Below are 17,606 nucleotides of genomic sequence, written 5' to 3' on the forward strand. Positions count from 1 at the left end.
TTTCTTTTCTCTATGTGCTTCTGGGAAATCCTCGGAGCTAACTTCTACTTTCCAATCTAAGTCCAATCTAGATTTCATTCTGTAGTTTGAACTTATAATTTTTCCAAATAATATATTTTTGTTTTCAATAATCTTATTTGTTCTTTCTCATATCTATTTTACTTCTGACTGCTTCATTTCATACTTGATGTTCTTTTTAAAAGGAATACTATTTTCTCTGTCTCATGGTAGAGTTTAACTTATTTTAAATTTCTTTTCATACCCTTTTATTGCTTCCATTTTCTATGGAATGGTAATTGCATTTCTATTGGAATGGTAATTCATTCCAATTGTTGATATTATTGGCTACATTTCACAGTGTTGGCTTTGGACACATGTTTTGTAATTTTCCTGGTTTACCTAGAATAGGAAGCTTTATTGTGTTTTTGTATTTTATTTATTTGTGTGCTTACTTTTGATTCGTTCTGTGGCTGCCAGGGGCTTCTCCAGTTTAGACCTAGGTCTTGCCTTGGTTCTACCTGCCTCCTGCCTCCGCAACTGTTAGGAATGTTATGTGCTGTGATTCTGAGCCAGGGGCTGGCATGGCTCCTTGCTGTGAACACATTTATGTTTCTTCTCCAAATACAGAGCTCAGAATGAGCCCATGCCCCCAGCAGCAGGTAGATGTTGCATCTTCTACCCCCTATTGGCAGATGGTTTGTAGCAGAGCTAGGTCTTGCTCTTGGCCTTATGTAAGTTGGTGCTGAGTTCTGGGTATCTCAGCAGTGCTGAGTGCCCCGGTTGCCTCTGCCTGATCCTGGGGATGGGACACTGCACGCAGAGCTTCACCCCTGCCACCGCTCCATCTTTGTCTCCTGTTTCAGGGTCCTTTTGTGGACTGAAAGAACATCTTCATCTCATTCCATAAAGTAAACTTGTCCCCCACTTCTTTCTTTTTTCTAATCATGCATGCCATGGTCTCTGCATTTCTTTCCTGCCTGGTTATGCTGGTCATTACAGCCTCTGTCTCCTTCTTTGCTTCTTCATGCTTTCTGCTCGTCCTATACCATCCACACTTTCCCGAGTCTGTTGCTTGTCTTGATTCTCAGAAAATAAATATTATTTGTATCTTAAAAATAACATCTAAAAATTTTCAACTCTTACACAGAAAGAGACCCAGGATTATGTGTTAGATAACGAAATGAGTGCTTCCTGAGGCTGGGCCTTGGCACTGTGCTTAATTTTTCATATAGTCCTTTACGTGGCCCGACAGCATCGTTTTGGGATGTAAGGCTCCTCCTCCTCCTCCTCCTCCTCATCATCATCATCATTATCATCAACATCAATCATCATCCACCCATATTTTATTTTACAGGATAAAGAGTTTGGTTACTAGAGTAACTATCCTGAGTTTTATCAGAGAGGACTCAGGATTCTGAGTTTTCAAGAACAGTGATGACCTAGGACACTTAACACTAGTTGGTTGTGCAAAGCTCAAGAGAAATGACTGGCATCGAGAAGCTCCTGCCTTAGATCCAACAGCCACCGAGCACTTACATCCTTCTCTTCACCAAGATGCAATATCCAACAAAGTGGGCAAAACGGTCAGCTGAGTCAGGAGGAACAAGACAGAACGTGACAGACCTCCTGGAAGGGAATACAATTCCATGAAATGTTTTTTTTTTCCAGAAATTATTATTTTTCAGGAGTCAGGAGATATGCATTCTGGTTCCAGTTTGCTTAAAAACCCAGTGCTATGTGGAAAAATGTATATATCCATAATGCATTCTCACCTATATGAAGGGGCTCAAATAAATACTTTAGATTCATTGCTGTCTTAAAATTATATTACTTGAAACTGTTACTTAAATACAAACTCTCCAGTGCCAATTAGAACTTTTCAAGATTGACCAGTATAGAGAAACGAGAGTAGGAGGAAGGGAATAGCCCACGATTTGCTTCAATTTCTTGGACTAGATCTTCAGCTTCAGTATTTCGTTATTGCTCTTCAAGCAATTTAATGGCTTTGACCTTTAGTTTGTTTAATTTTTTGCCATTAATTTTATAGTGTTTTCATTTCTTTCTATTTACAAAATGTCCCAAACATGTCCATAGGGAACTGTTTCGCAAAATGAGTGTTTACTCTTTATTATTATTTATAAAATGTTAATGCCTTCTACTTCAGTCATGTGCTATTAACAGCCAAATGCATTTTCATAATAACACTGTTCTAATGTATAAAAACAACACAAAACAAAACATGCACAACCTGTGTCAGTTATCATGTATTGATTTGGAATCATTTTGAAACCATACCTTCATAGATGAGAGATTATTGACTTTTTTTGTTGTCCTTGGGTGCACATTTTTCTACTTATACTTTTCTTCCCAAAAATCTTTTAGTTAAAAATTAAAAATGAAAATATAATTATATCACTTCCCCCTCCCTTTCCTTATACCAATATCTTTCACTCTCCATTTCTTCTTCTCATAGTCATGTCTTTCTTTCTTTTTGTTATTGTTACACAGACACACACACACACACACATACACACACACACTCACATTCATAAATATTTGAATACAACCTGCATGATCCATATAGTGTTTCTTCTAGTGGATATAAACATGTTTTGTTTTGATCCCAAGTGTGGGATGGGGAACCAACTTGTGAGAGAACAAGTGATGTTTATCCACTTGGAGGTCGAACCACCTCATTTGGGGGCCTGGCTTTTTGCCAGGTGAAAAACATCCTAATACAGAGTCTGAAAGGACTTTTTATATATATATATAAAACAAGAGGGGGCCTTTTTGGGACTTGGTATTATTTGGCTCTTCATCACTGCACTTCAAGAGCTCCAAGAGAGAACGCACCAGCGAAGGCTTCGAGGCTCTGGGTTTCAGCTACTGTTTCAGGTTCCAGCAGCAACTTTGGTGGAATTGTGGGTCTGCTGAAATGCTGCCGACTACTCCAGGGGAATGTCTCCCAGGAACCGAATCCAGCAAGGTCTACTTCTCCTGTTCCCTTAAATCTCCTTTCTCTCCTATCTAGGGTAGGTGGGTTGGAAGGAAGGTACAAGCATTTAAAGAACCCCAAATAAAGTAGATTTGGAAAAGTTGGAGACTATAGTTTCTTGTATATGTATACGATTCCAGGGCTGATCACTTGTTTTACAAAACTTTTTACATAAAATATATAATAAGGCATAGTTATAATATTTGAAAGTTTTATTGAAGGAAAGCTTAGCTTTTCCTATTATGAGGGTTTGGGGTGACAAAAACGTAGCAAAATGTGGGTCATTCTAAGGCCAGCTGTTTGTGTGTTCGCTGATCATTTTGGACCAAAGTACTTACCTTTGCTTCTCATTTAGATAATTATGGTCTCCGCATCAAGATCACGTATTAATCATGCTGCAAAGTGTATGGCAGGTTACATGGGGCTGCAGTAGTTGGAAGATTTCTAAAGACATAGTAGGAACTCTTGGAAAATTTAGAAGAATGCAAAACTTTAAGACTTCAGAGTAACTGTGTGTGTGTATATGTGTGTGTGTGTGTATGTGTGTGTGTGTGTGTGTGTGTAGATGTGCACATGTTGTGGTGTGCATGTAGAGGTCAGAAGACAACCTCAGGTGTTGGTTCTCACTGTCTATTGTGTTTGAGAAAGGGTCTCTATTGCTTCTTCACTGTGTCCTCTAGGGTAGTGAGCCCGAGGGCTTCTCTAGGCGTCCACTGTCTCCACTCTTGCCTCCTTGCAGGAGCCTTGGGATTGCAAACACTTGTCCTGCGTGGTCACATCTTATGTGAGTAAAGCCTCACATAAAACCCACAAGAGGGAGTTGAATTCAGGTCTTTACTTCTGCTTGGCAGGTGCTGTGCTCACTGAGCCACCTCCCCAGCAGAAACAGGTCTCTATGGAGTAATGATACTTGCTTAGCCATGTACACAATCAATAGAAGATATAAGGAACAATTCAAAAGCTAGTACCTGTCCCGCGAGGCTTACAAGCGGGTTTTGACAATTCGGGCTTCTAGCAAAGCTCTGTGCTTCATACTTCTTTTGAAGTAGAATCAGGTGACAATAAAATTGTCTGTGGCAACTCGAGCTTGGGTTCAGAGTTTTTAATGTGTCACTTTGAAAATGTAATACAGGGTTAGTAAGGTCATTTTAATTGATAAATGAAATATTGGAAAATACATACTGTTTGCAAGGGTGTAGCTTAATGACTAATAAATATTTACAAAGGGAACACATTGTAAACCATGATTCCATGATTGCCAGAAACTGCTAGAACCTGGAAGCTGTTCTATAACCTCACATGAGACAGTAAATTCTCTCCTCAGACGTTATAATACTTAGTCTTAAATTTTATACCAACTAAAGAATTTATCATATCCTCTTTATGTACTTTCTTCAAGATTATATGTGTGAATCAATTGTCCTCTTTTTTAACAGTTTAGTGTCATGGCTGCAAATTTTCCACTTGCAGATCATTTATTTTTCTGGTGGTAGACATTTGTGTTCTTTCTATTATATTGACTTTACATAGTGCTGCCATGATGGTTCTTACATGTATCTTTTGGTCAATGGTGTTAAGCTTTCTATAAGGAGTCAGAAGGGCCAGTCTGCAGGTACAGATTTAGTTTTTGAAGGTTTTTCCAGTTAGCTTAACAAAGATAACCAGTTACTATTCCCACAGGCAGTGCACTGATGTCTGAGCTGATTTGAGTTGATTTATGTCTTTGTCAACATTTGGTAATTTTAAAGAGTTGTTTATTTGGGTATGTGGTTGTAGCTTTTAGGCTTATTTTTTCCCTAATAGCAATAAATTCCGAGTATCATTTCACTTACTTCTTTCCTGTTTGGAAATCTTCCTTGGAAAAAATTTTTTTCCAGTATTTTCTCTTCTTCTAATTTTATTGATTTGTCACAGCACGTTTATATGTTTGTGTTTCTAGTTTTAGATTATGTAAGACTGAAATGAAACGTTTCAACTCTTTGGAGTAGTTGATCATTTTTCTCAAGTATGGCTGAATATGACAATACATACCTCCTTTGATTCTTCGCAAGTCGTTCTGCTCAGCCACGGGGTAGAGTGAAGGTGGAATCTCACTAGCCCAAGCATAATCTGTCACCGGTGATGTCTGATGCTCAGGGAGCTTCAGTGTGCATGCTTGTTATTGCCATTGGTGTATAGGTATGTGAGTGCCTGTGTATCTCCAGTGGGAGCTAGAGATAAATATTGAGTGTCTTCCCTTAAATCTCATTTTACCTTACTTTTCTGAGACAGATCTCTCACAGAAATGGAGCTGACATGTTCAGCTAGACTGGCTGGACAGCAAGCTCCAGGGAAACCCCTGTCTCCTCTTCCCTAGCATTATAGACATGTATAGTAGTCGTTTGCCTCCATGTCCAGCCTTTTACATGAAACCTGAGGGTTTGAATCATGTTCTTCATGTTTGGACAGCAAACATTGTAGTGACTGTGCCACCTCCCAGCTCACCAAATCGTATTTTACATATCACTGTAATAAAATACTGATCATGTAAGATGACAGAAAACCTCCATGGCTTATCAAATATGACTCAGAAAAGTCTTTTTTCCTTTTATTAAAAATAGATTTCCCCCTCACATATTATATCCTGCTTACAGCTTTCCCAGTTCCTCCTCCCCTCCGCTCTGATCCAGAACACACCCTTTCTGTCATTAGAAATCAAACAGGCTTCTAAGGAATAGTAATAAAATAAAATAAGACAAAAACTAACACATTGGAATGGGACAAAATAAATAAACAGAAGGAAACAGCTCAAGAAAAGGCAAAACAAAGAGGTACAGATGGTGTGATCAACTCATTTGCACACTCAGGAATCCCACGAGAACACAAAACTGTAAGGCATAAAATACATTTATTCATTTCCTCTTTAAGGACCTCTGTCATGCTCATAAAACCCATTTTAAGGTTTCTTACTTGTAGCTCAGCTATGTTGCAATATTCGGGGCCTACTGTGGCATGGGCGCTGGCTCTAGTGGAGACATATTATCCTGGCTATTATTGTGTTTTACTGTGGTGTCTATGCATCTGGGTTTGGGAAGATTGTAATTCTACGTTCTGATAGCTTGTCTTGTCTTTGTTGGGCAGGGGTTTTGTTCTTTGGATTCTGTTGCCTTTTCTTGTTCTTAGGAGGGTGTGGTGATTGTGTTGCCCAGTGAAGATGCTTCTGGAATCATGCCAGGTATGGCCAATGGAGGTTCTGATTAAAATGTGTTTCTAGGTATTGGGATCTGACACTTAGGGATGGGGATGACTAGAAAGGGGAAGTTCAGAGGGGACCCACAGGAGGGAGGAAAGGTGTGTGTTACATCAGAATCTGCTTAGTTTCCTGGGAATGGAGGCAGGCTGTGGAGAAGCCACATCAGGTAGTCTGCTCCAGAGCTGGGCCTGAGACTTGGGCTTTGGATTTGGAGGAGAGGAAGGAGAGTGAAGGCCGGAAGCTCCCTTTCTGCATTGCTGTCCTACTTGCTTGGGTATCCCAAAGACTGGGACTGGTTCCTAAGGAATGTCTACTGGAATTTTGGGCAGAGATAAAGGGGGATGAATTGTGACTAGGAAGGTTGAAGAAGATATGTTTGACCCAGTGGAGATGGAGGAAGGGTGGGAGGAGATTGTAGGAGGGTGGGGAGGCCAGAGCAGGTGGTTGCTATACAACAGGGGATGAGATGGGGAAGGTTTTGGTATAGTACAGGGGATGACATGGGGGTCGGCCTGGGGGTGGGTGGGACATGGGATTTGGAGGAGAGGAAGGGCTTCTCTGCCTTTTCCATCAGATTTCCTTCAATGACTCTAGATTCCTTTAATTTTCATGTAAATTTTAGAAGAATTTCATCCACTCATGCAGGAAATCTTAGCAAGTAATTTCATAACAATTGTGCTAATTTTAGGGGTGAATTGGCAATTTTACTGTAGTCTTCACAGTGATGGTCTATCCTTCCATTCAATTGCATCTTCCTCCCGTCCTTTCATCACCATGTGTAATCAGTTCTTTCTATGCTTTGTAATGTCTACATCCATTTATTTATCTTGCTTTTGGAGTGTTGTAAATTGTGTTATATGTTAATTTTTGGTATTTGCAGTTTCATCACTATATTATAGAGAGGCATTCATTTCTTTATCTGTCAGCATGTGATCTTATTAATTTAGTTTGTAGATCTGTAGGTTGGGTCTATAACATAGGTCTTCCAACTATGAGAAGTGAGTTTTATGTCTTCCTTGCCCATCTATATATCTTCTGTTTGTTTATACTATCTGAGTGTTCTGGCTAGGACTTTAATTTATCATTTGAGAAGGGTAAAGGAACAGAAATTGTTGACAACTTTTTCCATTGTAGGGAAAACACTGTATTTAGTATTATTCAAGTCAACTATATATATATTTCATACATACCTTCTATAAAATGAAGTTTTTTATTCCTATTTTAAAAATATTTTTCTTCATTATGAATTTGTATTGAATTTTGTCATAATTTTAGTGGGTCAGTTGATAAGATAATGCAGTTTTTTTTTTTTTTTTACTTTAGTTTATACAGTGAATCTAGTTACTTGATTTTGAGTATTAACTCTGGAGTAGTCTCATTCATCATGGCATATAGTCTAAAAATACTGTTGCATTTGCTATTATGTTAAAAGTTTCTGTGTCTACTCTTGGGGCTATGGTCCTTTTTTTGATATTGTAATTTGTCATTATAGTTGACTGTGTTTTCTGGTTTGGTAAAACAAGCTTGTATTTGTTCTTCTGTATTCTGGAACAGACACACTCATGCTAACTCCTTCTTTAAATATTTGTTAGTATTTTTCAATGAAACTAACAAGTGTGGTGATTTTGTTTTTCCTGATAGTTATACAGTTGGGATAAGAGGATGAATGGGGAGGAAGGATGGAGGAGAAGGTCTTCATGACTGGTTTTAGATGGGGTCAAAGTGGACGTGAAGGCAGCATCACACAGTCGGCTACAGATTTGTTGGTGAAAATCAGGACTTGGATTCAGACGAGATTGTGGAGATGTAAAGATCTGTTGTAGGGTCCCTGCTTTCCTGCCTGGAGTGACCTATTGAATCCCCAGGGAATGCCTGCTGGATTTGAGGCCTGGGATAATAGAACGAGTGGGGGATGGAAATTTGGAGGGGAAAGTCTGTGTGATTCACTGGGGCGGGAGCGGGGGGGGGGGGGGGGGGGGCACGGCAGAGGCTGAGTCAGGTGGTCTGTAGCTCAGCTGTGGGTGAGACTACATTTAGAGGAGAGGAGTTGGGGAGGGGGTGAGGGTGGGGGGTGGGTGAGGACCTGAGTTAGCTTACCTGCTTCCTTGGCCAGTCTCCTTTTAACCATTATAATAAGACAGAGGATGAAAAAGGATTACAATTTAATCGAGCAGAATGCTTCAAAACGTAATGTGAGGGGATTATAAATTCTTGGTTTAACATCTCCTTTTTAAATGATTTCAGAATTAAATAAAAACAAAGATAATAACAAATAATTTTCTTTTGTGGTTTAAAGATTTAAATATTTTGTATAAGAATGGAAATATTTGAAACATCTTAATGTGTTGTTGCTCGACCGTCGTCATCAAGTTGACTGTAACCACCATCCTATGAAACAGTTTAAGCTGGAGGTCTCTAGCCCTGGAGAGTGGTGGTTAAGGAGGTGTGCCCAGGGGAGGCTCTGAGTGGTGGTTAAGGTGGCTCGCCCTGGGGAGGCTCTGAGCTCCTCTCACATCACAACAGCCAGGCGATCAACTGTTGTCTCCATTGCCTTCTGTGATTTAATGAAAATATAGGTGAAGTGTCCTTGTTTGTGAAATATCGAGTGGTTTGGCAAAGATCATGTACTTTGGCATTGGAAGGATTGGGACTGAATTTGAGTTTGCAGGGACCACAGAGCTCTGGGATTTTGATGATTTGTATTGGGGTATGAGTAACCCAATGACTCAAATGTTTTTCCTTCTTACCTCTTGGTTCTGGACAACCTATTAACCTGGGTTAGCAAATCAGAGAGCAATGTGTTTTCCATACAGTACATCAGCTCTCCTGGGCTCCTGTCTTGCCTGACATTTAGGGTCATACGTTTATGTAATATTTTTGCTCTGTGCCACTTATGATTCTTGGATTAATTGGATTTATAATATTTTATCTTCCTGTCATCTAGCATACTTTTGTCTATTTTATGTGCTTACTATTTGCTAGTAATAGTGGTCCCGGCTGGAAGCTGTTTAGTTTCCCTTACTTGTGTTTTCTTTTCTTAGGCCTGCAGTTTGTCACTATGAGATAGGATAGTCAATTTAAATGAACCAGAGGCTTGACAGCGATGTCTGGAAACAAATGTGGAAAATGAACAATCTCATATTCTTTCTGGAATTAGTTAATTGTTCTGTGTGAATATGAAAATACTTGACAAAAGTAATTTAGGGATTACATTTGCTTGTAGTCTAAGGGAATAGCACAGATGGCGTATTGGTGAGAATGACTCCAGCGGGGACGGCAGAGCACGAGGTGGCTGGTCACACCATATCTACAGTCAGCACGCACACAGGTGGTGACCGAGTCTCCTTTTCTTTTCTTTTGTATTCTGTCTGCTACCCCAGTCCCTGGCACGGTGTTACTGACGTTCGTGATGGATCGATCTTGAGACTCAAAATTCTCCAGTAACTTCCTCAAAAACTTGCTTCCAGGTGTGTCTTCTGAGTGGTTGCGATCTAGTCCAGTGGACAGTAAGGACAGACCGTCACACTTGATAATCCGAGGAAAGTGTAGGAAAGAAAGGAAACCGTGACCAGAACAGACCATGAGAGAGTCCTCAGAAGCTTTGGCATGAGAAGTAGTGGGCAGGGCTGTGGAGAGTCACGTGACGCAGGAGGTCTGGCCTGCACTACTTCCTTTATGTTATGCTCTGGAGCTTCTGAGAACGCAGGAAGTGTACAAAGGAAAGGTGGACCGTCTTGACCATATAGTTAATTTCTGGCGTTTGGAACCAACTTTTACTTTTGATACCAAAATGCAATAAGAACAATGCACTAATATAGTTTTAGAATCTGAAGGGTGTTTAAAAGAATTCCATCCCAACAATTTTATCATTTAGATGAGGGAAAATGAAGCTAAAACAAGTCAAGCCTACCCAGTGACGCAGCTCTAGAGCTGTGGAGTTTTAGGATTGCAGCGCCAAGCTTCTCATTCACGTTTGCTTAGCTTTATAGAAGACAAAGAGCCCACGCAAAGGCCACGTCTTTAAATGCAATCAGAGTCTGTGGAAAGCAAGTGGTCTGGCCCACTGTTTAGAAGATGAGAGCTGCTGTGCGAAGAACATCTGGAACACGCTACAGGCAGCTGAGTTAGGAAGCAGCTGCATTAGTGGAGGGGGGAAGTGGCTATGTCTGAGGCAGCAGGAAGACAGTGAGACGCAGCTGTATTTTGAGAATAACGATACGCCCAGTTCGATGGATTGAATTTAGCAAATAAAAACATAAGATGACTCGAGGCCTAGAGCTTCAGGAACAGGTAGATATGGGTAAAGTTTCTGAGGACAAAGTGTAGATGTGAAAATAGGGCTGAAGGTTTAGAGGCTTGGGATGGAGGGTCGGGGGGAGAAATGAATATTTTTGCCATTTGCTCTTGTAATATATACTTTCTTGTACTTGTAATATACACTTTCTCCAGGTTCCTAAAGCATGGCCCACTTCCTTGCATCCTGCTGTGCTCTGCACATCAGTTCTTGGCCCCAAATACTCCCTTATAAAGGACACCATATTAGTCATCTTTCTATTGCCTTGCAGGATTTTCAAGATACTTACAGTCAATTTGTAAAGAAGAAAATTTTACTTTAGCTCATGGCTTCAGAGTTTCTTTTCACAGTTGCTTGACTCCATATTTTTCAGTCTATGGTGACATTGTACCTTAAACTAGGAATATATGATAAAGGAAGTTTGCTTTGTTCGTGGAAAATGGAAGGGGGGCGGCTAGTGTCCTAGTATTCTCTTCAAGGGTATGCCTCAGTGCCCAGACATCCTCCCACTAGGAAATCCCACCAACTCCTGGTACTTGCATAGGTGATAGACCAAGCCTTTAATGTATAGGCCTTTGGGAAACATTTAAGGGCCTAGATGGTAGGTTCCATGGCTAACTCATACCAGTCATCATCTTTGTGGCTGTAAGGTAGGAAATAAATTCTGTTTGCCTTTTATCCTACAAGGATGACATCACAAATCCTAAGCATTCCTGTCACCCAGTTTGGAGAGCCTTACATCACATCCACTTGGAGAGAAAGGGCAAAGGGATGTGTTCCCAGGATGCACTGAGGTAGGCGTGAGAGGGAGGGGGCTTTTACCAGGCATGCTGTCACACAAGTTCTCAGTCCACATCCATTTCTTATTACTTCTGTGTGCTGGGCCCTGTTCTGGGTACTGGCAGCATTGCAGGAAGAAAAGAAGGTTCTTGAATTTCTGAAAGCTACACTGGTTATTTAAATATCATGTTAAGGCAAAATAAAACAAAACAAAAGCCAATAGTTCTGAGTTTATTTCAGCAGCCGAAAACCAGGTCCTTCACTCCAATTGAGCACACAGTTCACTGCCCGCTACCCCACGTGCATTCTTTCTTTTTTTGTTTTTTGAGACAAGGTGGTTTCTCTGTGTAGCTGTACCGAACTCACTTTGTAGACCAGGTTGGCCTCGAACTCACAGCGATCCACCTGCCTCTGCCTTCCCAGCGCTGGGATTAAAGGCGTGCGCCACCACCACATCCTTAACTTGTGTTTTCTGTGCTGTGTCTTTCACCCAAACACATTCTCTGATTCATTTCGTCTTTATAGCATTCTCTCTCAGGACTACAATTCAGAGCAAGATTGTTTTGATTGGCTGGTATCCATCATGATCTCACCATTACTATCATCCGACCCTTCCTAGTGGCTCTCTAACCTTCTATCTCAATGTCAGTCCTTGAAGTTGTCATCTTAATTTAAAACTAGTCACATTCACAGGTTTATAACATTGCTTCCACAGAGTTATAGGCTTCCTTGTAACACCTGGTAAATACTTCTGTGATCTTTAATTTCTATTTACCTTTTCTTCCAAAATTGATGATGGCAAATCTTTTGTACAGGAAGGTACTAGACACATTCCTGGAGACACTTGGATTCTCATAACTGTCTGTAATGTACATTAAGTGGACAAGAACCCTGTTTCCTAACACTTTGTCTCATTGTGTGAATATCTCAGCAGTTCTGCCATCTGCAGCTGCCTTCTACCTATCTCTTGGCTCAGTTTTCCCCATGTTCTTTGGTTTTGTGGGACATTGCAGTGAAAGTGCCCCATGGAATGCTTAGTGAGTTTTTGCATCAAAAGGACAGTGGCATATCTTTCTTGCCAGCCAATTTAATATGGGATGACACTCCTAGCACACTGAATTAAGGTGAAGCAGCAAGGAGCTTCAGAGACATCCATTTCTATAAAGATAAAAATAAGAAAATGAAGGAGCACAAATCAACTTAATTTTTCTCTTATATTGAAATATGTGAAGATAATAATTAGTCAAATCAGAAGACGAGGCTGGCTCTTACCAGCTGAAGGAGGGGCTGTGTTGCATTTACTAAGGATTACTTACAGGACTAAGCAGACCCAGGATATAGTCTGTGCTCCTGCCTACAGAATAATGCTGACAATCAGAGAAATACTTTCTCTAGACATTCTGGATTTTGAAGATACACTTGCAATGGTTTCTTCCCCTCGGTGGAAGCCAAGGAAAGCTTTTATATCCCTTTGTCTCTATTTGTGACTATTATAGTTATGACATTCATAGGGCAAAGTTTACACTTATTCCAATAATCCCCAACGTGTTTAATAGGTTTTGAACACTTCTTCACAGCTTGTTGGTTGAGTCAGCCAACTGAACAATTATACTTAAAGTCTAGAACAAGAGGCTCTGTGGGGCCCTGCAAAGCATTCTTGTTTATAACCTTGCAGCCACTGAGCGCACAGTCGTTTGCATCAATGGAAGTGATTCTGTAGTTGTACAGCGTAAAAGTAATTTTATTCTCGTCTCAATTGTTATCTGTGAGGCTTATTGCCTCCTTCTGCTGACCTAGGCCTAGTCCTGGAAGCTTCTAGCCTCCGAACAATCTAACCTAGGTCTAGAGTCTTTTCAGCCTTAAAGACTTATTACTTAATTAGCTCACCTTACTTGTTCTTTCTGAGCTCTGGGCTGGCTGGTTCCACTTAGCTCTTCTGGCTCAAACTCTTCTCCCAGCTGTCATATTTATCCTGGCTTCTCTCTTGGCCCAGAATTGCTCTGCTTGACCTCAAACTAACCTGGCAATCCACTCTAATCATCTGGCTTCTTCTTCTTATTTTTTTTTTTTTTGCCTGTTCCATCTTCACCTGAATTCTCTCTCTGCAACCCATCTTTTTATTACTCTCCTGGTAAAACTGGCATCTTTAGTAACCTCCCTTTCCTCTCTTTTCTCATCAGAGTTGAGCATATCCTATCCTGTCAAATCTTCTCTGATTCATCACCTTTTCTGCCACTCAATTAGACACCATTTTCAAACATGGGTGCTTCATTCTGTTCCAGACTGATATGTCCTTTAAAACTTCCCAGGTGATTTCACTATTCGTCTAGAGTTGAGGACAAGCAGTACGTGACTTCCAGTATTTTTAGTATAGTTTTGCTGTGAAGGTACATGCAGTGTGTTTGGGGCCATAGGGCTTTTGGGAATACCACTCTGGGTTTTAGCTCCTTACACAGATAGCATAGACAGCATACTATGATACTTAATGTGGAGATAAGTGACTGAGACTAGACAACTCACGAAAGAGATGGAAAGAAAGCAGACATTGTAAGCTGAAGATTAATATAAACTAAGCTCAGAGCTGGGATGTGTATGGTGTGTGCCAGCTAAGAATTGAGTATTAATAAGAAAGTAATGAAATTCAGTGAGCTCTCATGCTGTCTTAGGCTCAAATATTTGGCTTGAGTTCTTTTATGTCACAAAATAGTTATTTACGGGGACAGTTTATTTCATTTCTTTGAATTTTATTTTCAGGCCTATGAAATGTGGGGCAGTAGTTGAAGCAGGCTTTACAGTTTTCTTGCTATAAATGAAATGTTTGAGGCCCAAGTGATAAAGTGTTTCATTTAGCTCACAGTTTCAGAGCTGCAAGACGATGATGCTAGCTTTATCCTGACTTCGGTGGGGACGCTCTGGGCTGAATTCCTCATGGTGGGTGTGCAGGAGGAAGTGAGGGGTCACACCTCAGGAACAGGAAGCCAGCCGGACTAGTAGTGCCTCACCCTATCCTGATTGCATACTCCATCTGGTGCAAAGGCATCTTACGAGTTCCTCTTTGTCTTTCCCATTATCACTGCCACACTAAGGGCCATGCTTCCAATGCGTAAAACTTTGGGAACAAATTTAATGATGTCCAAACCCTTGTACACGCTGTTTGGAACCAGTTAGGTAATAATAAATATTCAAACACTCCATATACTAGATCCCTACCCATCAAGGAGGAGAGCATCATTCAATGCCTTAGATCAGAAGCATGGCATATAAAAGTGTTATTCACTTTGTTTATTTGTTTGTATATAAAAGAAATGGCTAAAATCAATAACCACCATGTCTTTATCACTCATGTAACAGTGGAATTCATCATTCAAAAGGAGCATCACATCTGCCCATCATGGCAGCTGCAGAAGCTATTCCTAAAAATGTAGAAGGTGAGTACCCATGCCTACCTAATTAATGTGCAGTACAATGTACTCTAAATGTTTTGAAGAATATTATCTTATAGTTTAATAGCTCCCAGAACAAGCGATGTGCTACTCATGGCTTACAGCAGTGTGTGCATGTAACACAGAAAGGCTTGCCATGTTATTCTCCAGTCCTGTGTGGCTACTCACAGCTTAAACCATGGCTGGTGCCACTAAGAGTGCCCACGACCGGCCACTGTTCATTCTTGCCTGTTTAGATTGGGTCCTTTTCTACATGTGCCTTTATATTGAAATATTTTGGTTTTACGTGTTAAATATATGTAGTTTAGCCAAAGATTATTTACTTTAAAAGAAAATTTAGTAGGAGATTAAATATGTAAAACAGTTTGAGTGAAGGGGGGGGGGGCTCCCACAGCTCATGAAATTAATGAAGTAGAGATTTAACACCACTGCTTGAGTTTGGATCCAACTCACTGTGTTAATTCTCTGGAGACATTTCTGTTTTAAACCTTTTCTCCAGTAATGCAATATAAGACTTTATGTTTAAAAAAAAATTCATACACTGCGGGAGTCAATTAGTGGTAGTTCATGCTATTCTCTACTTTAGCATATTTCCTATTAAGTGTCATGAAAATTGTTTATAAATTCTTTATCACCCCAAGCACTATAGTACCTAGAACACAGGTGCAATTAGTAACCCATTTAGCACTGAAAAGGGTATAGCACTTAGTAGATCCTTAGTGAGTGTATGCAGAATCAAGTTTCAGTGTGCCTAAGGGCTTAATATATTTTTATTTGTCACTTTTTTAGACAGGGTCTTGCATTGTATCCCAGGCTGGCTTCAAACTTTTTGCCTCATCCTCCCAAGTGCTGGGATTACAGGCATGTGCCAACATGCTTAGCTGACAGTAACTTTTCAAAATCCTGTGATATCAGACACACAAACCAGCTGATATTTACTCAGACTATACATGAGAGATGGTCCCACCCACGCAACCATAAATCTTTCATTATCTTCCTAGTGAAAATTTGCAAAGCCTTTCTGGAAAATGAGGTCTAACTGGGAAGGACTGAAGCCTTTTGAGTGCAGCAAGTTACATATTATGGTTTTTGAAAATATATGTTTGCACGGCCCTGGGAGTTTTTGGATGCACAAAAGGCTTGCTCAGTGATTATATGGAGCGATGGCTCATTCCTTGTCATAGTTTCCATGAACAGATTTTCTTTTTGTATCTCTGCTCCGAAGCTTGCTGCAGTAACCATATAGACCCAGTAGTGCAGTAAGAGAAACATCACACTTCTAGCATTCAACCCTGTCTCTATAGAGAACGAGACGTTCAAAAGATTAATGTATGAAACTGTTTTATGTGCCTGCAAAAGCTTGAGATCAGAGGTGTGTACTTATTTTTTTCCCTTGGAAATATTTTTTTGCACTCATGTTTCAGGTCAGTTTATTGTGACCATTTCAGTACCTAAACTTAATTTTGTTGTAAAATATTGTTATTGTTTTTAATAACCTATGTTTTTAGTAACAGAGAATCTCAAACATGGCATTTGTTGTCTGTAGACATAATAACTCATTAACTTTAGATAAATATCTATAATTATTCAGCTGATTTAAACTAAATTAGAAGGTTGACTGTCTTTTTGCTATTGAAAAAACAAGAATCGATTGATGAAATTATCTTTTCAAACATGGATAGGAAACATTTTAGTACAATGAAAACAATACAACGATAACAGGTCAGTGGGGAAACTTACATATCAGGCGTTGTAGCTAAATGGTCTGTGATAAGATCTAAATCAACTCTCCTAACAGCTTTCTGGGACATATTATCCTTATTTTACCAATGAGAAAATTAAAACTTAAGATAGTAAAATTAAGTTCATGAATAAATTTCAATTAAAACATAGCAGGAGTGGGGTTTCTTCAAAGTTATTCTGTACGTGGTGAGTCTGTATTTACAAATGTGATTAAGTATAAATGTCTTAAGGTAGAAGAAATAGCAGCGACAACATTGTAATTTCAGTTATTATGTGCACTTAGATGTACAAATGCTTCATGTTGATATCCTCATCCTTTTGTAGCGAGGAAGTTGGCCCCTCAAACATTAACTGGATAGATATCAGAATGGTTTCCTTGCTCAAATGTTTAGACTCACTTGTTGAACATAGACCTACCCTTGAACTAGATAAGAATAAAGAAATGACACTAGTGTGACCTTTCCCGTTGTCTTGAGACCTGAACCATCTTACGCTGCCTCCAGAATTGAACTCTTCTTCAAGCTGATTCAAGTTAGTGAAGAAATCAGCGTAGCTGGCATGGCAGCTTTGACAACAAAGGCCAGCTTGAACCAGCACGTGCTGATGACCGCAGGATCCCTGTGAAATTATTGCATCTTGGCCTTGATTGTCGGTTCTGTTGTTTTATGATCAAACATAGGCCTGGTTCCACTGAGCTATCTCAAGGCCCAAGCAGAGCGGGATGCAGTGGTGAAACTTGTTGATCCCAAGAAGGCCTTTAGGGGACCAGAGTGCATGTGGGCTTCTCCACAGTTCAAAGGAGATAGCAGGTACTATGGGTCGGATCATGTAACGATCAGGGACAGAAGAGGTCCACAAGGAGCCCAGCTAGGAAAAAAATGGTATCTTGGGAATTTATCGCCTCTGTCAAAAGCTAACTTTTAGTTACAAAGGGAAAAACTGAAATGCCAGCACGTCAAAACGACAACCAAGGTGAAGGCTGACAAGCCTAGAGTGGAAGTGTCAATAAAATGTATTCTAGAAGGGTGAGCAGCGTCAGCGGGAGTCTGCTGTCCTCATAGGGACTGTGTGACATCAAGGAGAGCAGCGGATATATAGAAAAGAGCAGCAAGTGACACA

General features: G+C 40.1%; 1 protein-coding gene across 1 annotated transcript in view; it reads left to right on the top strand.

Annotated features, from left to right (window-relative positions):
- Positions 1 to 17,606, top strand: part of Iqcm (IQ motif containing M) — a 433,038-nt gene that overhangs the window by 60,534 nt on the left and 354,898 nt on the right. The window contains exon 2 of the mRNA XM_051168995.1: positions 14,653 to 14,729. Within this exon, the coding sequence (XP_051024952.1) occupies positions 14,693 to 14,729 (37 nt within the window). The 5' untranslated portion in view covers positions 14,653 to 14,692. The remainder of the gene's footprint in view (positions 1 to 14,652; positions 14,730 to 17,606) is intronic.

Source organism: Acomys russatus, chromosome 26, assembly GCF_903995435.1.
Source record: "Acomys russatus chromosome 26, mAcoRus1.1, whole genome shotgun sequence".
NCBI lineage: Eukaryota > Metazoa > Chordata > Mammalia > Rodentia > Muridae > Acomys > Acomys russatus.